This window comes from Talpa europaea, assembly GCF_964194135.1.
Source record: "Talpa europaea genome assembly, chromosome: 10".
In the NCBI taxonomy this organism is placed as follows: domain Eukaryota; kingdom Metazoa; phylum Chordata; class Mammalia; order Eulipotyphla; family Talpidae; genus Talpa; species Talpa europaea.
The window spans coordinates 24,076,083-24,097,698 of record NC_140077.1 but is presented as its reverse complement, the minus strand read 5'-3'; the positions used below and the strand labels follow the sequence as shown (position 1 = coordinate 24,097,698).

At 42.4% G+C, this 21,616-nt stretch overlaps 1 protein-coding gene across 3 annotated transcripts in view; it reads right to left on the bottom strand.

Annotated features, from left to right (window-relative positions):
• Positions 1 to 1,784: 1,784 nt before the first annotated feature.
• ALDH18A1 (aldehyde dehydrogenase 18 family member A1) overlaps positions 1,785 to 21,616 on the bottom strand; it is a gene marked incomplete at both ends in the record, with an annotated part of 38,314 nt that continues 18,482 nt past the window's right edge. For all 3 annotated transcript variants that reach the window (XM_084244405.1, XM_084244406.1, XM_084244407.1), the window contains 11 exons: positions 1,785 to 1,966; positions 4,070 to 4,165; positions 5,171 to 5,357; positions 7,199 to 7,320; positions 7,426 to 7,621; positions 11,585 to 11,722; positions 13,620 to 13,840; positions 16,477 to 16,570; positions 19,549 to 19,622; positions 20,273 to 20,417; positions 21,158 to 21,282. In XM_084244405.1, coding sequence (XP_084100531.1) covers positions 1,785 to 1,966; positions 4,070 to 4,165; positions 5,171 to 5,357; positions 7,199 to 7,320; positions 7,426 to 7,621; positions 11,585 to 11,722; positions 13,620 to 13,840; positions 16,477 to 16,570; positions 19,549 to 19,622; positions 20,273 to 20,417; positions 21,158 to 21,282 — 1,580 coding nt within the window. The remainder of the gene's footprint in view (positions 1,967 to 4,069; positions 4,166 to 5,170; positions 5,358 to 7,198; positions 7,321 to 7,425; positions 7,622 to 11,584; positions 11,723 to 13,619; positions 13,841 to 16,476; positions 16,571 to 19,548; positions 19,623 to 20,272; positions 20,418 to 21,157; positions 21,283 to 21,616) is intronic.

Here is a 21,616-nt window from a genome sequence, read left to right as displayed (position 1 = left end):
ACCTCAGGACTTCTGCTCACACCAGTCCTGCCTCATGACTTTGCTCTATCTTTGGTCCTATAACTTGTCTCTCAGGACTCTGACCAGGCTGGCTCTTCAGCAGAGTCTTTCCCAAGGGCCCTGCCTTCCTGGGTCTTTTCTATTTTAAACTCCAGGAGCATTTGTTGTCTGCTTGGATGCTGAATGTGGCATTTACCATACAATTTCAAGCAGGACTTTATTTATTTCCTTTTCAGGCAAGCTATGACAGAGTTCCCTATTCAGAGGGCATAGCAGGCTGGGTAACTTCCCAGACCATGTAAGGGGGTCTGGATGGGAGAGTTTGCAGTCTGCCTGGGAACATGTTCCACATTGACACTGTAATCCTGTGCTCATAAAATATCCTCAGAGGATAAGGAAAAGCATGTCAGGGAGTACTAAATTTTTTGGGGAGGGGCCTCAGGAGAAAAGAAATCTCTCAACTACAGACTGTCAGGCACCAGGGACCCCAAGTTCAGGAGCTAAGTATGGGGTGGGTCCATGAAACAGGTGGTCCTGAGGCAATGGAACCCAGGGAGGCAGGGTGAACTCAGGGTGTCAGCAGGGAATACGGCCACCCGAGTGGACACCAGGTGGACGTGGCACAATGGCACCTGCTTCTGTGGCACAGACTCCGGCGTCAGATCACCAGCACACTTTCAGCCCTTAAGCCCCTGGGGTTTTGCTCCTGTTTTCCTCTCTTCTCTCCCAGTCCAAGTCCGTCCCCCCACCCCCACCCCCAAGGATCTGTCTGGGCTGTTTACACCGACACTATTTGGGCCGACTACCTCCCTAACCATTTCCCACAGGAGGGACCATGGGAGGGGGGAGCATGAAGGACCCAAAGGGGGGAAAAGGAAAGAGAGGATCACAACCAACGAGGGAAACTGCAACAGCCATGCAAACCAGCTTTTCATAAAACTTTATTTCTCAAAAATGGGAGAAGAATCCAAAGTATTAAAATAATCCTCTAATTTTTTTTTTTGGAGGAAAAGACAGGATGACAAAATAATTCATATAAAAATTTCAAGCATAATTGCAGTAGATACCTCCTCTGGAAACTCACACCTCCTGTCTGCAGCTCCAGGTCCCAGTCCCTTCACAGGTAGGGAAGAACCTCCTGGATCTGGAGAGGCTTTAGGCATCTGGAATGCTTCTATGTTTGCTCCACAAATAAATACCAAAGGTTGATCTTCCTAGTGGAAATTATTCAGTCCATCTTTGACGAGAAAGCTAAAAAGAGCTGCCCTTCTAAAATTCCAAATCTTTCCTTTTCAAAGATGACAATGAGAGTGAAAGAAACAAAATGTGGAAAGACTTAACCAGGTCTGACTGGCTCTAGGACCAACCATATGCCAAGGGAGACTTTACCTCACTGAGGAGATAAAAAGGTAAAAAGCGGCCATGATTTTTCCACTGCCTTTTACACGGGGAAAGTGCACCTTTCTGTTTCTATCACTGGGGGGAACTGGACCATACAAAGCAACGTCCCTATCTGTAGCAATGAAGCAAAGTTCTGATCCTTAACAATTATTTTCTAACTTAAAAAAGAAAAAGAAAAGGGAAGAGGGCAAGCTAGAACATGTACATGAGCCAACACTGATGTTGCCAAACTGAGCCCAGAAGCATCTACGAGCACTTTCCATCAGCAGACCCTTCCAGGAAGTGGAGACAAGAGCTGGCTTATCCCCTGAGATTCTTAAGACAAGTTGAACTGTGAAGACCTCAGAACATTCCTGGGTTTTCTTGCTCTTCTCTGAATGCTTTCAGTTGGTGTTTCTCTGAGGAACAGGGAGGTTCTCATGAAGATATTTTAAACTTCCATGCTCTGAGAAATCTGAGACAACGTGGTCCTGCCCTCGCAGCAGCCACTTCGTAGTAAGAAGTCCCTCGAGTCCTACTGGTCCCCGGGCATGGATTCTCGATGTACTGATGCCCACTTCAGCTCCTGCAGAAAAGCATGGATGAAGATGTGGTTTCTCACAGCCTCTGCTTCTACCTGCCCACCGGGCATGTCTCTTCATTCTCCTCATGGGGGACCCTCCCTTCCGGCCCATGCCTGGCCCTCCTCCCCAGGCCAAACACCGTCTTTGGGCCTCTCTGTTGTACTTTATCCCTAATGCATTTTCATAATAATCAAAGTGCTGTGTTGCTATCTGATTAGCGTCTGGAGTGGGTATCTTAATTAGACATGTGGGCATTTTTTGAGGTGTACCACTATGTCTAACATAGAGGTCTCATTGCTCCAAATAGTTTTTAAAACCTAAAAAGGAAGGGGCATTTTCTTAGAGCCATCCAGCATTCTTGGCAGACAGACACTCAGATGGTCACTTTTCATCTCCCTTCCCCCTTGGCCAGGCGAGGTGTGGGGGATAGGGAGCTTTGGGGGCTGGCTCACTGTCCCGCACTGTACAGAGTGGAGGCGGTGCTCCCCTGTTCATCACAACCTTACTGAGCATGTACTACCGGGTGCTGTGCTGGGCCCTGGGCATACAGTGGTGAGTCAGGGATACAGGTTGTTTTTGTGCAGCTTATATTCCTGCAGTCAAAGCAGCTAAAGAACAGTTAAGCAAATCATGTCACGTGGTGACAGACAGCAGTGAAGGGTGCTGCGACTGAGAGTGTGTGGGTCGGGTGAGTCCCATACTGGATAGGACGGTCAGGGAGAGCTGTGTGCTGTAACCTGATCGATGAGAAAGCGTCAAGCAGGGAGGGCTGGGGAGAGGGGCAGCGAGGAGAGCCAGGGTAGAGACCTGAGGGAGATGCGTTGGGTGGTGGGTGGTGGCAAAGAGACTGAGACCACCAGATTTAGATTCTGGTTTAATAGTGAAAAGGCACAGGACTCTGGGCACACTTACCTAACTTTTTCACCATTTTTTTTCATTTGGAAAGTAAGAAAAATAACAATCCATTTTGTAGAACTCGGTGAGATAATGCCTGTGGTGCACTTAGCTCAGTGCTGGGAATGCGCTAAATGGTCAATAAAGATCATCTGTCATTGCCACTAATGCATTTCACAGGAATGTATCTGAGCCAGAGTTTCAGCCTTGCTCTTAGCAAGACAATGAGTGGTCGTCCGCTTTTCCCCATCGTGGTCTCTCTCTTGAAAGTGGGGCAATTAGCTCTTAAGGCATGCTATTTCTTCTTCAAGAACATGGAATACAGAGATTGGTGCAAGAAATGTGATAATTAAACCCAAACCTCAATATAACAGAAAACTAAAAGAGTTTAATAACCAAGGATAACTGAGTAAAACTCCCTTTGGTAACCTTTAACAATTCAGTGGGAACTACTTCTCTGGGCAGATCATGCATTCAAAAGTTAAGAGAGATTAAAATGTTTTAAGTGGCTGAAATAATTCTCAGATGTGTCATGAATGCTTTATTGGAGCTTGTGATGGAATCTCTGAAAACCAGAGACAAGGGGATGGAGATTTATTAATGATGGAAGAGGGGAGGAGGCTGTCTTTTTGGAGCTTTTTATTTCAGTTTGGACCAAACTGAAGGTTTACTGGAAGTAAACCTAGCACCACTGGGCCTACTTATTTGTTTTTGGTGCTGACACTTCAATCCAGCGCAGGCACTAAACGTCCTCCTCCATCCTGTCCTCATGGGGGATTCCCAATTCTTAGGCAACCTGGCTGATGAAATGCTCGCAATGGCAGTGCTGGTGAGACTTTGGCTCATACCCCTGTTCCAACTGGTCAGAAGGATATGCCTGTTCTGCCCATGCTGAGGTGGGCAGGAGCCAGGCCTCAGAGGCACATGGGTTTGGGCATGAATGCCCACTGCATTGCTTTGGGCAAGTTCTTTCTTTGGATCTGTTTTCCCATCTATGAACATGGAAATGAGTGGCTACTCTGTTCCATGCGACATGCCTAAGCACAGGACTTCTGCCAGCTCATGGCAGCTGTCTATTCTCTTTCACACACCCACCTCCTCCAAATCTTCCCTGGCATGTGACTCCGAGGAGTATTCTCCTCCTCTTGTGCTCTTTGGAGCACACTGGGACTCACAAGACTCCTTTCTCCCCTGACTGGAGTCCTTCTTACCCAGTCCGAAGCGGTAGCCGTCAGAGAAGCGAGTGCTGGCATTCCAGAACACACAGGCACTGTCCACGTGCTGAAGGAAGAACTCTGCTGTTTTCTCTGCAACATAAATAAGAGAAGAAATTGAGTTAGGATGACCCATGAGAACATCCTGCTTCCAGTGATTCACTGATGACTGACTGGGGCAGTGCCCAAGTCCCCAAGGAGCTCCCCTACATGTTAAACATGCAGACTTGTGAAAAATCTGCAGAGGAAGAAGGGCAAGCCACTTTGTCTGTCACTATCGTGTAAAAAGCAATTGCCTGAGAAAGACTGGATGCAATCCAGATCTGCCACTGCAGATAAACTATCTGCCACTGCAGAGTCTATTTACACAATTTATAGGATCCAGAGCCAGAATGACTGAATCTTAACTCCAACTCTACACCCAATAGCAGGGTGACCTTGGGCAAGATTCTGAACCTCTTTGTGCTTGAGTGAATGGGAGACTGAACATTACCTAGTTCACATGGTTGTGCAGAGGATAAAATGAGTTGACACTCACAAAGCACTCATCCCAGAGTGCTCAGTAACTGTTGGCTATCACTTTTGGTGGTGCGATTCCCCAATAAACTGACTGCAAGTTCCCTTACTGGTTTCCTTTACCATCAGGCCTCCAGTGCCCGGCACTTATGTGTGTCTCTTATTGTACGTACAGAGTGGAAGAATGACTATCGAGTTAAACTCTGCCCTAAACCACTTGGTTTTGCACTTGACCTCCTGGACTTGATTTCCTCAGCTATAAAATGGGCTTATTTCAAGCCATTTGGCTAGTGTTGTAGAGATTAAATTATAATTAAATTATAGTACCTCTGAGAGAGTGAGTCACCTTTAAAGTGGAGCTAATCTTCTCTTCCCTGTCTCCTCCGATGGGGCACTGTGACAATATGAGATCATACAGGAAGCACTCAACAAATCAGTAAATTCAGCCAATACCTGGCATCACCATTAGCCTATTCAGATTATGTTTTCCTTCAGTCCAAGAGGGACCAAGAAGAGCATGACCACCTCGGAGATCAAAGCAGTAAAGCAGACACCACATTTTGGAAGCATCTGGACACTGACCATTCTCTGTGACGATGACATCCGTGTGGGAGCTGCCGTACTTGTGGATGTGGTCGATGGCATCCTGGACACTGTCCACCACTTCAATGCACATTTCCAAGTCCCCGTACTCAGTTCGGAGGGACTTCACTTCGGAGGGGCTGAAGGTGAGATAGGAGGCGAACTTGGGGCCTGCGTGAATTTTCACCTGGAACAGAGGAAGTCCAGGAGTGACAAGATAAACAACAAAAATAACCAAGCTCACACTTTTCTCTGGGGTCAAACAGCAAGATGAGCCTGATTGAGGATGAGCCTGTGACTCCTGCAGCCTGGACTATTAGAGTCATTCCTGCTTTCCTTCTAGAGGCAACCTCCCATCTGGTGAGATAAGCTGCTTTTGAAAATGCTAGCTGGCCACTTGTCAGCAATCGGCCCTCAGTAAAACTGGAGCAGGGATTTATGAAGAAAATGTTTGAACCTAAGAATGTGCAAAGCATTTATGGGCTACAGACATAAGCCCTTGACAACTGGCACTTTAATAAAAGGAATACTTGACAAAAATCCCACTCCTTCCACATGGGACCGAGGCACTGGACTCACAGAAGAGGGAGATGATACATATACACCTCCAATCCCTCCACCTGGAGAAGTCCCAAGTATACATTCAAGCTGTGGTCACTTGGTAGATTTCTGTCAGTCTGGTGCCCACCTGCAGGTTCAGCTCAGCTCCATCCTCAGAGGTTCATCCTGCTCTAGTGGGAGGAATAGAGGGATCCCGAAGCCGGTCACAGTTTGGCCCCCACAGTGGCCTTGTTCTCTAGGACCTCCCCAGGGCAGCGTCCATGCCTTGGCTTGTGTCACAAGCATTGTCTGCCCTATCCTCATTGCTTCTGAACCCCTGCTGTGCTTTCCTAATTGGAACCTGTATCCTCCAGGATTGGGGTTCAACCATGTTCTTCTGGGACTGTCGCCCACTCTTGGGCCCGAGCTCAGTGGTTTACCTCCTGCAAGCAAAGGTGCTGCACAAAGTACAAGAGGTATTTCAAGGCAGTCCTGAGAAGGACTGAGGATACTGTGGGTTTGTCTAAATCAGGACTAAAGGTTTTATTTCTAGCTGAGAGTTTTCCTCCTGTCCAGTCCAGTCCATCGTGGTGCCTGGCACACACAGGTGCCCAGTTAAATAGGGCACTAATGTAAGGGCCCCAAACATGTGCTTTTATTTATAAATTCATTTCAATTAATCATCAAAAAATCTTTAATGATTTTAATCATTTTTATTTCTTATGTGAATTTTCATTTTTAAAAAATCCTTCTAGGTTCTCACTGGGATGATGCCACATCTTTAAGCTGACCAGAGTCCATTTTTCTAACAAAAGGATGGAAGGGAAGAGACGAATGCTCAGTCAGAGCAGCTGAGCTACACAGCCACTTTCTCTATTGCTGGCCAGTTTTCTGTAACTTTAAAAAAGGGCATCATAAAAACAGGTATCCTGACAGAAAATTAAGATTGTTTTTACCTGGAGAATATCTCTTTTCTTGCAATTAGGAATTTAGGGTGAAACATATATTTATGCTTGAAATGCACTACCTCTGGTTGTTTACAATCTTAACAAAATGGTAAGAAAATAACCCAGAGAGAACATTACACAAATTGTTGATTCTGAGTAGCACTGTACTAAGTACATTAATATTGGTAACTGAAGACATTTGAAAGTTGGGCTGGATGCATAAGAATTTTTGGTTTGAAAACATTTCTGCACCACATTTTCAAATCAAATCCAAAGGGAATGTGTGTTCAGGAACATAAATTTCAAACTTTGCCGCCTGGACAAAATGTTGCCAGAGCTAGTCCATCAGTGTGCCGCCATGTGGTCTGTTTATCTTTGAAGTTTCTCCCTTTGACTAGCCTGTCAGAAGGCAGGGCATATCTTCTAATCTCTACATACTTAGCACAGTACTTTCGTACTCAAAAATACTGCTTCTTAAATTGCCTTAAATAGTATGGCAGCTGCTCCTGGCCTAATGCCACAGGCAGAGGACTTGCCTTACCTGTTCTACTCTCAGCATATCAATAATCTGGTCAAATAGTGGTGTTCTCAGTAGATCTCGGTGGATTAACAGAGTCTCTAGAGCATTACAGGCAGCTGGATATTCACATTTAGAGTCTCTGACTAAAAGGAGAAGGACAAAGAATTGTTTCTGTTAACATGATCAGAACCAGAGAGCATCTGACAAGTATTGTGTCCCTGTAACACAGGGAACCCCATTCAGCTCACCCAGTCTGGTGACTTTATCAACACTGGCCTCTGAATCCACATACATGTGGCAGATCCCTTCACTATGCCCCATCACTGGAATTCCCTTGGCAGCTTTCTGGATGTCTCTGACCAGCTGGGAAGAGCCACGTGGAATGATTAGATCTATCATTTTGTTCAGACGGCAAAGATCTTCCACTTCTTCTCTGGTATTCACCTGAAGTGGCAGAAAATAAAAAGATAAAATCTTCACATAAAATATGCAAGTAGCAAAGAACTAACTGAAATACATGAAAATCGATTTCATAAAGTGGCAGGGTATAAAATCAATTTGCAAAAGTCAGCTGCATTTATATAAGCCAACAATGAGAAGAGAAAGAAAATCAAGAAAACAATCCTATTCACAATTATAACGAAAAGAAATTAAATACCTAAGAGTGAACTAAATGAAAGACGTGAAGGAACTATATAATGAAAACTATGAGATATTGTTAAAAGGGGAAAGATATTCCCAGCTTTGGATTAGAAGAGTTAAAATTGTTAAAATGTCTATCCTACCCAAAGCAATATATTGATTCAATGCAATCCCTAACAAGGTTCCAATGACATTCTTCAAGGAAATAGGACAAAAATTAATGAAATGCATATGGAACCACAAAATACCCTGAATAGCTAAAACAATCCTGACAAAACAGGGGAGGGGTGTGGTATCACACTCCTAGAATTCACACTGGATTACAAAGCTATAGTAATATCAAAATACTATGGTACTGAAACAAAAACAGATGCACAGACCAATAGAATAGAACTGAGAGTCCAGAAATAAATGCATGCATCTCTGGGCAGTAACTCTATGATACAGTAGCCAAGAGCATACACTGGAGAAAGACGAGTCTCTTCAACAAATGTTGCTGGGAAAACTTGACAGCCGCATGGAAAAGAATGAAACTAGATCACCATCATATACCTTACACAAAAATAACCTCAAAATGGATTAAAGACATGATACAAAGCCCTGAAACTATAAAATACATGGAAGAAAAACAGGCAAAAAACTCAGTGACATTGGTTTCAGAGACATCCTTGGAGGGTTTATCTCCAAAAGCAAGAGAAACAAAAGTAAATGTAAACAAATGGGATTATATCAAACTACAAAGCTTCCGCACAGCAGAAGAAAATGACACCATATTGAATGGGAAACGTATTTGAACGTCATACAGCTGCAACTCAACAAAAAGAAAATATCCCAATCAAAAAATGAGCAGAAGAGTTAAAGAGACATATTTCCTAGACATACAGATGCCTCATAGGCATATGAAAAAATGCTCATCATTTATCATTGGGGAAGTGCTGATCAAAACCACAATGAGATCCCACCTTATAACAAGAGAAAGGCTCAGAGCAAAAAGACCAGAAACACCAAGTGTTGGTGAGGATGTTGACTGTTGACAGGAATGTAGACTGATTCAGTCCCCATGGAAAAACAGTATAGACTTTTTTCATAATATTAAATATAGATCTACAACATGACCTAGCAATTCCATTCCTAGGTATCTACACAAAGTATTCAAAAACAGTAATTCTAATGGATGTATATATTCCTGTGTTCATTGCAGCCTTATTCACAATAGCCAAGTTATAGAAATAGCCTAATTGCTCAAGGACAGAGGAGTGGATCAAAATGATGTGGTGTATACATATACAATGGAATACTACTCAGTTACAAAAAAAAAAGATGCAATCTTGGCATTTGTGACAACATGAATGGAACTTGAGAGAACAATACTAAGCAAAGTAAGCCAGGAGGATAAACACAAATGCTGGATGGTTTCACTTATATGTGGAATGTAGAGAAATAAAACAAAGGGTAAGAAAAACCAAACCATAACAAACCCATGACATCTGACTACAAAACTGAGGCAATTAGAATGGGAGTGTGGCAGGGGTAGGAGTGAGAGGAGGAGGGGTCCTACAGAGCATGGTGGTAGATTATTGGGTCTCTGTGGTGGGCATGATGTGAAACATACATTGGTAGAGGTTTGAACTTATAACCCCTAAAAGAAATAAAATGATGTAAACCAACTTTACTCTAATAAACATAATTGGAAAAAATACATAGAACAGGCTTCCTTTTACAGATAAATATCTGCACCTCCTGAGAACTAAATCAGGCACTCTGAAAACCTATTCTGAATCCAAAATACCGGTCGTGATAAAGGGAATTGAAAAGATAGCCACCAAAGGTTTATAAACACTACCTATAAGGTGCTGTGCTCTGCATTGCAAAACATACAGGACATGCTCTGAAGATACTAGACAGAAGTGGTTGCTCTGTTGATTCTCTAATTCACAGGCCAAATGACATTTTGCTTAGGAGCCACAGTATCCCTGACTGCTGACAACTTCTGCTCTGGGATGCTGGCTGAATGAACTGAAGTGTGGTGTTAGAACACTGAGATTTTAAGTATTTTTTTTCTCTTCTTGATTTTTAATTCTCCCCCTTATGATTATGTTGCCACATGAAGTACAAATCTATACAAGAATGATATTCTGGGCCTTCCCGGTGGTGCAGTGGGTTGAGCACAGCGCTGTGAAGCTGTCCACAGCCTCTGCAGCGCGGGTTCGATTCTCAGCCAGGCAGAGAGATATCCACATGGCGCAGCAGACCTTTCCTGCCTCGTCCGTTGCTCCCCTCAGCGGTGCTTTCAGTCCATCTGCCTGTTCTGCTCCCGCTCTGTCTCTGGTGAGCCCTCTCAAGCCTCCCGCGCCTCTGGCCTGTACCCCAGCTCTTGTATAAATAAAAAAATAAATCTTTAAAAAAAAAAAAGAATGTTATTCTGCATGGCCCCAAACTGGAAACAACTCTTGATGTTTATCAACAGAAAGAAGGATAAACTGGCTTATGCCTATGAATGGAATATTAAATGGGGATAAAGAAGAAAACCACTGCTAGATGGCAACAATGATGAATAAAAGAAAGTTTTTTCTTTTTGGCTTTTTACTGGTTTTGGCGGGAGGGAAATGGGGAGGCTCAAAAGAATGTATTTTGAATGATCCATTTACATGAACTTAAAGAATGGGCAAAAGATACTGAATATGAAAGAAGTGGAAGAAGTAGTTGCTTGTGGTAGAAGCAGGGCATATGGATTGGTTAAGGGCACAAGGGAGCCTTCTGGGGTGCTGGGAAAGTTCTGAGTCTTGATATGGCTGGTGGCTATGTTTGTGTATATATACACGGACAAAATCTTAGAATTGTTCACATAAGATTTGTACTTTCTTAATGCCATAGATCAACAGGAAGAAGGGAGAGGAGACTGTTAAGTTTTAAGTCAGAACATAGTAGCACTGGGGATTGAATACTAAAAACCTGTGCTCTTTCCATCCCACTGTTGCCATGAGAAACCCCCAGACTCTTGTCAGTGGGCATGTCAAGCAGCAGGCTTGCAGATACACTCCCAGGTGCCAACAGAATCCTGCAGTGATGAAGCCAGCGTGGCAAAGAGCAGTTCTGGAGCTAGCTTAGATCCAAATCTAAACTCTACAGGAGACTGTGATTACTTCTGAGCCTGTTTTTCCCTGTCTATAAAATGGACCTAATAATTCATGCCATTTTCCTCGTAGGGTTGTTATGAGGATCAAATGAGGTGATGGATGAAAAGTGCCTAGCCCATAGTAGTGCTCAATAAATTGGAGCTATTTCTCTCTAGTTCAAAAAGTCCATTCGATAGTTGAAGAGCATGAGAAAATGGTAAAAACAGAGATCACAAAAATAATGACAATAGCACGACCTCATACTTCCACATTGCATGATAGTTTATGACAAACTTTAATAGAATTTATCTCATCTGACTTGCTCGAAATCACTCTGTTAAGTGAACTAAACCAATACCTCTCACTGTAGGTCTGGTATTTCTGCAAAGGAGGAAGGGCCACTGGGCATTATTATAAATCAGTAGAGCTAGGATGCAGCTATGTGAGAGTGATCTTGCTAAAGCACCGAAAACTCACCTGAGCCAAGGAAAACCTTGGCACTGACCATCAGCAGCCACACAGCGGCCACCACTCTAGTCAAGCCTGCTATGTAAGTGACTTGGCCTTGTATGGCCCAAGTTGTGCTTCACACTCATAAAGACTGATCCAGACCTTTCCCAGCTGACCTAGCTCATACCCAGGGACCTACCAGCTGTACTGCTTCCTTGACTCCATGGATTGAGAGGGCCTCCTGGGTCAGGAGATGAAGGATCCGGTTGCTGTGTGCAGCCTCTTTCCCTCCTTTGAGTAACAAGCCATTACCACTTGCAATAGCCAAGGCAGCCACCTGCAGATGAACAGAGAGGAATGAACCAAAGGGAGAAAACAATAATAATAATAGTAATGTTAGCCTTCATGAGCACTTTTTTGTGCCAACCACTGTGTTAATTCACTTTATCAGGCCCTTCCTGTTTACTCTTCACAACATTCCAGTGAATTAAGTACCTGTTTTATCCCTCACCTTACACTGAAGCCCAGACTGGTGACTCTCCGAGGTCGCACAGCTTGTATCAGGCAGGACTGGGAGCCTTGACCTCACAGCCAAAACACCTTGTCTTTGGAATTAACTATACAGTTTTCTCAGACATTAGCAAAGTAGCCTGAGCCAAGTGGCCAGGGTTGAATGGCTCCCTCCCGCTGGCCTCAGTGGAGGACAGGGTGATCAGGTAGTGTCCCTTGTGGCATCCCTGTGGTAATCCTGCTCTGCGATTGTTCTGAGAGCTCTAAATAATTGCTGCTAAGAATCTGGAGAAGACTAACACTTCCACCGGCCCCTGAGACTGGTGGGTACCTAAGCCTGTTTGGGGAGGAAAAAAGAGGCTAACCAGGAGGGTTAGTTATCATTTTAGAGCATAGTTAACTACACTGACCTGATCATCTAAGGCCTGAAGCTTAACTTTCTGTGTGCTCTTGGGATGAATGAAAATCCTTCTGTTTTTGTAACACAGTGGAAGAAATGTCACAAAAAAAAACTTTGCCTGAACATATTAATCACCAGATTAGTGTTTTCTTACTCCTTTTTTGTTTTTGTTGCTCATAGATGCCTTAAAAAAGTTATGTAAACTTTCTCAGATAAATGCACAAACACAGAGAATTCTAATGTACCTTATAGGATTCATGGATTCTGTGATGTCTTCAGGGTGAAGACCCCAGGTAAGGAACCTCAGTTATAGTTGGCTAAAGAGAAAATCTTTCTCCTTGTGAAGTATCAGATAAAAGGCAACAGAGAAACTTCAAGGACACTGTCTGCTGAGAGACTTAGTTTCCATTTCTACTGGCCAACTAGACTTCTGCATTTTTCACTGGGGCATTTCTGCAAGACAAGGATAGGGTCTGGAGGGGGTGTTGTGCTAAGACCAGTCAGGGCTGAAGACAGACCCTTGATGGCAAGAGAGGTGAACAAGCTGGTTTCAGTCACATCAACTTGTATCCTCTGGACAACCATGGTCTCCTATGCCCCATAAGAAAAAGAGGATAATTTTTATGTTTTTAAGAATTTCTCTTTGAGATTTTTGGAGAGTGAAGAAAGAGCTGGTATCATTCTACTGGAAAATCCGGTAGGGAAATGGCCCCAGGTTTGTGGGAGAATTTACAGCAACCGAGAGACTGTCCACTAAAACCAACTTGTGCTTCACGGGGTGAATGCTTGGCAAGACCTTCTCCACATGGTTGCTTGACATCAGCCTGTGCTATGCCAAGGCCCTTAAAGAGGGCTGTACTCTGGTTCTCGTAACTACTTGAAAGTCCTTTTTCCTGAGATATGTACCTACAGGAATCACCTATGACATTGGCACTGTCACAAAAGGGTTTTTCTCACATGGGCAGAAACAGCTATTACATGAACAACCTGAGGAGTTAGTAGGGACTCTGTGGATAGGGAACAAAGTGCCTCAGTGAGCTAAGCTATGAGGAGATGCGCTTCCTTTGGTGGAGTGCAGAATCATTTAGCTCAAGGCCCAGTGACACCCTTAGAAGAGTGGCTAAACATCTGTTTTAGAAATACTTTCAGAATAAAGTCTTAAAAATTATCTTGTGGTGAATAAGACTTTCTCACTTAAAAACAAAAGGAAAGGAAGAAAAGGAAGGAAGGAGAGAAAATAACATTGGGAGATCTATCTCCAGCCCTGGAAAGATACTTTTCCTCAAATCCCCCCACCCACCCATGGCAGTTATCAGTCACACACCTGGGGCAGACAGTCAGGGCGAGATTCAAAGATCACCAGCAGAACTCCTATTGGGACAGTCACTTGTTCCAGTTCCAAGTTTTTGGCAACTCTGGTCCGGCGCAAAACGCGGCCCACGCTGTACTGTGAGGAGGCTGCGATCTGCCGTAGGCCGATGGCCAGGCTGTTCAGTTTAGATGTGGAGAGGCTCAAACGTTTCAGCAGAGGAGCCGCAAGTCTCCCTGCAAGGTATGAAGAATACAGGATAAATTCGTAAGTCTGGGCAAGCTATTGCTGTTTTTACTTAATGTGGCACTACTCTGGGAGTAGTCAGGGAACTCAGCAGGTCTTGGACATGCCATTTACACAGTTCTTTTAGGGGCAGTTTGGGAGTCTGTATCATGCCAAGGTACACACACCCATAACCTTTGTGCCAGCAATTTCAGTTCCAGAAATTTATCATTTAGCTGAGCAAACTGGCATGTGATGAGGATACTTACCACAGTATTTTTTTTTTTAAGATTTATTTATTTATTTGTTTGTTTATTTATTTATGCAAGCACTGGGTACAGTCAGAAGCGTGGGAGGGTGAGAGAATTCACCAGAGCCAGAGCGGGGAGCAGAGCAGGCAGAAGGACCGAAGTACACTGCTGAGGGGAGCAGCGGGCGGCAGGAGAGGTCTGCGTGCCATGTGGGACCCTCCTCCGTGGCCGGGGAGCAGCCGGGGATCGAACCGGCGCCGCAGAGCCTGCGGGCAGCTTTGCAACCCAGCAGCTCAACTGCTGCGCCACTGGGGAGGCCCCCCACAGTATTTTATAATAGTAAGAAAATGGCTTCCACCTTATAAATTCAGACAGTAGGCTACAATGCAGCTATTATACATAGAGTGTATAAATATATCTTGTATCTTCCTGCATCAGTAAACATACATATGTGTATTCATATACTAATATATGAATCCGGGATCTAGTTTGTGAAAAGAGCAAACCACAGTGAAGCAGGGATTATATGCTACTTATCAAGCATGCATATATACATGTGCACAGGGTCACTTCTGGAAGGCATCAAAAACAAAAATAACCTGTTTATCTTCTTGTACAAAATTTTTATAAAGAATGAATTGTTATTTTAATCAGAAGCAATGAAAATGTTTTCTTTTGAAATTTGAAATAAAAGCAATACAATGTCATACTAACAATTATGCTAAGTTCATATACAGATCTTTCTTCAAATTTAAATAGAATAGTAAGCATGGTGTGAATCTCTTGACATATATGTATATCCATATATACTCAGGATATATCACAAGTCATTACTATGGTTAATGTTGAGAAGAGATCATGAAAAATTCCCTTTTTTCCTGAAGTGACACCCACCAAGACAAAATTAAAAAAATTTCTACTGTGGAGGGATGGAACTAACCTCACATTAAGAAGAAATTAAACCATCATTCTCTACCAATTATATCAATTTTCTTCACTTTTCCCCATGTGCTAGAAATCAGGTTTTAATTATAGCCTATATTGGATGTTACATTCTAGTTTCTCATCTCACGACAACTGTACATTTTCCATATTACAAAAGTTATTTTAATTACTATCAAATATTTCATTAAGTTGATACAGCTTAATGCACTCACCCCCATGTTATTAAATAATACTGTTGTAAGTATTTTTACATATAGAGCTATTTTCCTCCTGAAATATTCTTAGGATACATTTCCTGAAGTGGGCTTACTTTCAAGTCAAAGGGAATTACAAGCTCAGGTATACCCAGGACTTTATTCCTAAGCCACTGTGCATCCTTGTGAATTTCCAGAGAGATAACTGAGATCATAAGTCAGAGAGCTGCCAATAACCAGTAGTGTGGTTGCTGAGCAACAACTTTAACCTCCTTGGATCTTAATACTTTAAAGAACTCACTAAGATTATATCAAAGATTTCTTCTATTTCTGAACATCTATTTTAAGACATTTCAATACTGCAAAAACTCAAAGTTCTAAAAGAAGTTTCAAAACAGTGGCTCAAAAATGTTTTAAGGAGTCTTGCAAGCTTTCTTTGAAGTGAACACCATTAATTTGGATATTTAATTTAAGGCACATTTATTCAGGAGAAAGGAGATTCTAAACTCTGTAACACCAACCCACATTATTTTAGGGTGGAACAGACAGCTTGCTGTCTGCAATGTGTGGTAAGCCACCTCACTCACTCTACCAGAGACACCTCAAGGGAATTTCTGGATGGCACCTGTTGCTAATTCTGGGCAGACTACACACTCATTAACTAAGAGATAAGCTCCATTTTCTTACACATGGCACAAACCATTTCTATAATATTTTACATGCATAGTTCATTTTGGTTTGATTCCAGATCAGAAACTGACCACTAGCTTTATGTGATAACTTCTCTGTGCTGCAGTTCTCTTCTCTGTAAAAAGGGGGTAATAAATAGTAGCTATGTTACAGGCACTATATTGTAAAGTTAAAATAACACCCGGCCTGTAAATCCCTTAGCACAACTCCTAGCAACACAGAAAAGTCTCAATAAGTTTAGCTGTGTGTATAAAGCTGCGAGGTCCTCAATCTTTTCTTTCACTGTTCTGAACTGGCCTTAGTAGCCATGGCTTGTGATCTGCAGGGCATGGAAAAAGCCCCTCTGGAGGATAATACTGGTATATCTGGGAAAGGCAGTATGTGCCGTCTGAAAAAGGGCAATGAATACCACCACCTAACCTCAATGAAAATGATGCATAATATACACTCTTATATATCTTGCTGTATTTAAAACACTCATCTTTCTGCAGACATAAGAATTATTCATAAATAAAGAACAAAAACCAAAACCTCCAAAACATTGACTCTAAATTGCCTGATCTTTACCCTCTGCCTCTTCTAAGTCTTTTTTGTTGGCTAACAGGATCTCATCACGCTGGTCTGTCAACAGATCGGCCAAATGATGGATAATCTCTGCTCTCTAGGAAGAAGGGAGAAACAGTAAACAAATAAGCAAACATGTAAATCCAAGAATGCAGGCCACACCTGTGAACCTCTGAGCATGCCAGGCCTTGCCCCTAATCCAGGGTCACCCCTGAAACTTCCTTACCTCATACCATTCCGTCAGTTTTCACTATTGCTCGTCACATTTCCTGTCTCATCCCCCCACTGCTAATCTCTCCCCTATCCTTCTTTTCTTCCTCTTTTACCTAATTATTAGCAAGCCACGGCCCAGCATGGGTTCCTATGAGCTGGCTACTAGCTGGCCACTAATGGGCAACTCTGACCTATTTGCTATCTGTAAATCACAGCAGAGCATTCCCTGACTACCTACGGAGTATAGCCCACATCCCGAGGCAGGCCTGGGAATGCCTAGGCCACTGTTGACCTGATTACGTGACTATCTCCATGATGGCTTCAGATAACTCTACCTGTGATAACTTCTTACTTTGCTGACGCAAATGGCTCTTGACGGCATGTGGTCATGATGTCCCCTTCTCTGTTCTTCATAAAACTTTGTCCCCCATTCCAATCCCACCCTCCAGGCTTTATCCCTCTTGTCGCATGATCATCTTTTACCAGCCTGTATGGTTTCAGTAAATGGCACAAGAACTTCTGCTCAAGTAGCAGAGTCTTGCCTTGCAAAACTGCTCCATGACTGTTGTGTCCCTGATGCCAACAAAGCTCCTGCAGCAACAGTCCAGCAGTGGGGGAGGGGGCATAATAAACTGCACAATCTCGTGAGTTAGGGGCCAGTACTTTGAATCAATATGACACATTCATCTCTACATATTTACTATCACTTGTTATATAGTTTATTTCCCAGATAAGCTTTTGTATCTAATTTTTCTTTATTGACACTTATTTAATGAATTCAATCAAAGGGGAAAAAAATCGCTTGGGGTCGATCCCAATTCTTACCCACCCAGATTAGGAAATGTGAGTCAGCGTGGAACTTACTGAAGGAGTGAAGGGAAGTGCTTTAAGGGAAGAAAACTAGCTCCACGTTTGCTTTCCTTTCTCAGAGTTATTTCACGTTTTCTTCTCCTTTCTCAGACCAATGTACTCCCCAGAAGAAACCAATATACATCACTCTCAAATCCTTTCTTATTAACATAGTCCTTAGAAAGCCATCCCCAGCTTCCACCTGATCTCCTTGCATTTCCAGCCTCTGTCTTTAGTTCAACTAACTAAGTCACTGTGGACTGGGCAGGGCTATGACAGTGGGCAGGCTTTTAAGTCTTGATGTCATAGGTGAGTTAGGGGTGACTTAGATTGGGATAAATAATTTTGCTACATTTCCATGCCTAGTATGTGGCTACATTTCCAGTATGTGGCTGAAATTGGTAGCTTCTCTGGTCTCATGGTTTTTATGATATTTCAGATCAAAACATCACAGTCATAAAAAGCTACCTTAGGCCTTGGCCTAGAAAAGACAAAAGGGAAAATAAAATTAAGAAAAAAAATTACAAAGGCAGTGCGAATCTGAATCAGACATGCAAGTCAGCTAACTCTGTGGGACTCCAGGAATAAAGGGGGAGTCAGCAGGCTTGACTATTCTAAACCTCACAGTATGACTTGCTCTGAAAATTAACAAAACTATCGATATATGAAACCAACCCTCCACTAACTGAAGAGAAAGAATTAGTTTTCAGAGAGTGGACTATTTGGTTAATGCCCCTTTCACTTCTAAACTGTACCATTCCAGATCACAGAATTTCACACAAATAACCTTAACCTTCTTGCATAAACAGAAGACAAGATCAAAGAATCACAGGATTGTTATGGCGTGACGTCATTTCAAAGCCCCATCACCAAGGAATTCCCATCTTACAAGGGAGGAAATGGAATCCCACAGAATTTAAGAAATATCTTAGAATGAAAGAAGACTGTGAGTAGAAGGGGAATTCTAAAACTCTCTAGTTTTTCTGTAACTTTCAGTAGTAGAAGTCTTTTAAGTAATTTCCAAAGAGCCTCAACCCTATTGGAGGCAATAAAAGCTATTTTAAAAAATTAAATAGGGCCTCCCTGGTGGTGTAGGGGTTAAGCCTCAGTGCTATCATGCTATCACTGCTGCAGTCTGAGTTCAAGCCCCGTCCAGGGAACTAACCCACATGGCACAGCAGTCCTCTCCTGTCTCGCCCACTGCTCCCCCCAGCAGTGTATTTCAGTAGAACCACCTGTTTTGCAACCTGCTCTATCTCGGGTGAATCCTCTCACCCCCTGCACCTCTGGCCTACACCCCAGTTCTTGTATATATAAATAAATAAACAAATCTTAAAAAAATTAAATAAATTAAACAAATATAACAGTAAAAACAACACACATTTATATAGTATTTACTTTGTGCCAGACACTCTTCTAAATCCTTGTCCTGAAGAGTAAGCTCATTTAATTCTCACAACTCTAAAAGGCAGACTCCAGAGTCATTCTTTTAACACTGTGCCACTTCTAATTTACTCATAGCTTCATAATAATCTTTACCATTAATTGAAAAACTAAGGTCTAGAGTTTTCATTTGAGTATAGTAGAATTAGGTTCTATCTGTATGTTGAAAATACAACCATTTTAAGCTCAATTTGAAGAAAACATGTTTTAGAAGTAAAGAAAAACCTGAAACTATGTAATACAGTCAATATTATGCTTAATAATTTGTATTTTGTAATTCAACAAAAGGTCCTTAAGGGTATGTCTTCAATTATACACAACTTCACAAACACCCTTCAAAACTTTAATCAACGTTTTTAAAAAGTGAAATTTTTGTAAGGCAGGTATCAGAATTAAAAAAAATTAAACTAATCCTATACTTGGATTTTTAGAGGAGGGGGCAGGAGGAAAACATACAATACAAAAAAGGTCTTTTGTTGGTTATTGTTTTTCTAAGTATCTGATATTTAAAAAAAAAAAATAAAAACAAAAAACAAAACCCCTAGCAAAGCTCCCAGTGAAGAATATTACCTGCTCAGGTTCCAGTGTGGCCAATGTCCTTCCTCCAGATCGAGCCATTTCTCCCTGCTGCTCGACAGTAGGACCTGCAAGTACATTTGCAGACACCACATCGTGACAGTCAGCTTACGTCCCCCTCACTACCTAGCTCATGCACAGGCTCACCATGTACAGAATAAGTGCATGGTATCTTGTTGCACTTGTTTCTGACCAATAAAATGGCAAAAGAATATACCAGATGAACTCACATGACCACAAGAGCTTGCCTGTTTTCTGGGGTGAACTATAAATTCTCCGCTTCCTAGAGTGCTTTTCCACGCCACAGTGGCTTCCATTCTCTAACGCACTTGCAGTTCTGAATGCAGACAATCAAGCAATTCTAGCCTTTTTTTGTGAACACCAGAGAACACATACCACAGCTCCATCTTTGTACTTCCAGTGCTTATTAGTGCCTGGCATCTAGCATGGGCCTAGCAAATATTTCTTGCAGAAAATGAATGCCTATATTCCTTCACTTAGAGATTTTGGAGAGAACAGGGGACATAGTTGGATATGATTTACAAAAGCAAACTAAAATCCAATTTTGCAAGTTTTCAAACATTACCATGTTGTCGTAAATTAGCATACTAATTTTATAATTCAGATTCCCAGGGTGAGAGCTCAGTTTTCACTCCCTTCCAGGCCATTGAATCACTAGCAATCAGTCGCAGGCATGGGATTCAAAAGAACTACTAACCTGCAGGTTTCACTTCGGAAAAGAAGGTGCCGACTTTCTTTCCCTCTACAATGTCTGTGATGACATGCCCAGACACTTTTGGGTGGGTTCCGTTGGCAATAACCACAGAAGTGCCACCTTGCAAAGCCCAGAGGGCAGCTTTCACCTAATGGGAGAAGGTAGATCCAAACATGAGATTCAGACCTTTGCAGGGCTTAGCCACCCACTCTTTAAACTTGCAAAAAGATAAAAAATACAATGTGGTACCGAACAATGTAAGTGCAGGAATGTCTTCAGCATATCAGGAGCTCTGAGCATGTGGTAGGCCAAGCACTTTCCAGTCGCACCTGCCATGCTGCCTAAAGCTGAGCCACCCGCCCTGCGTGCAGTGTGCTCTCTGCCCAAGGCTCTCCAGTACTGGAGCGCATAATAATTTCAGCATCTGACTTATTGTGCCTCAATTTAGAAACAGCTTGGTTTTCAGCCTGGTGTTTTACCAGAATCAGAGTCTCAGCACTTTAAGCTTTTGTAAATGGGGCTCTAGTCTTCATCTCTGCCATGTACTTAAAAAGTGTAACTTCTTACAACAATTAATTGGAGAGAAAATTTCTTTGAGGACTTTATCAAGAAATATTTTAGCTGGTAATAGGTTTATGAATTATGGAAAATACATAGGCCCTATCCTTAATGAGGGCATATAATTTGAACACATTGTGTAATATTAATAAAAAGAATAGATATGCAGACATGATTAAATACAGGTGTTCAACAAGCATTAAACCTCTATTTAGTTAAATGCATATGTAAGTGTACATATGCCTAGCATCTGAATCATTAGCTCCCAAACAATTATCAAAGTTAAAATGATAAAATACTGTTGTAGGCAATGAAGGCAAAGACTCTTACCTTGGCTTCCATGCCTCCCATTCCCACTCTCGATTTGGTTCCAAATGTCACAGACTGCTGATCTCCAGGATAAAATATATCAATGAGCTTTGCATCATCTGACCCTGGTGGGCTGTCAAAGAGACCTGAAAAGTAGGTAAGAGTAGGTGATACTGCTGTAATGGAAGTACCCCCAAGGCAGGTCTTCCCAGGCACTTGCCGATCACTGTCTACTTCACTCATCCAGACGAATTCTGCAGTTTAGCTAGCTCTAACTGGAAAAGCAAACAAGGGATGCGTGTAAAAGAGCCCCAGGAGGACTTGCCTTAAAAACTTCTATAACCTGTCTTGTCTAAATATAGGTTCAATGCTTATTGTATACTTATATTTAATCATGTCCGTATTCATATATCTTAAAATTAAGATACACTGGCTTAATAAATGAATATTACCCAGCATCAGAGTATGGCCAAATCCTTG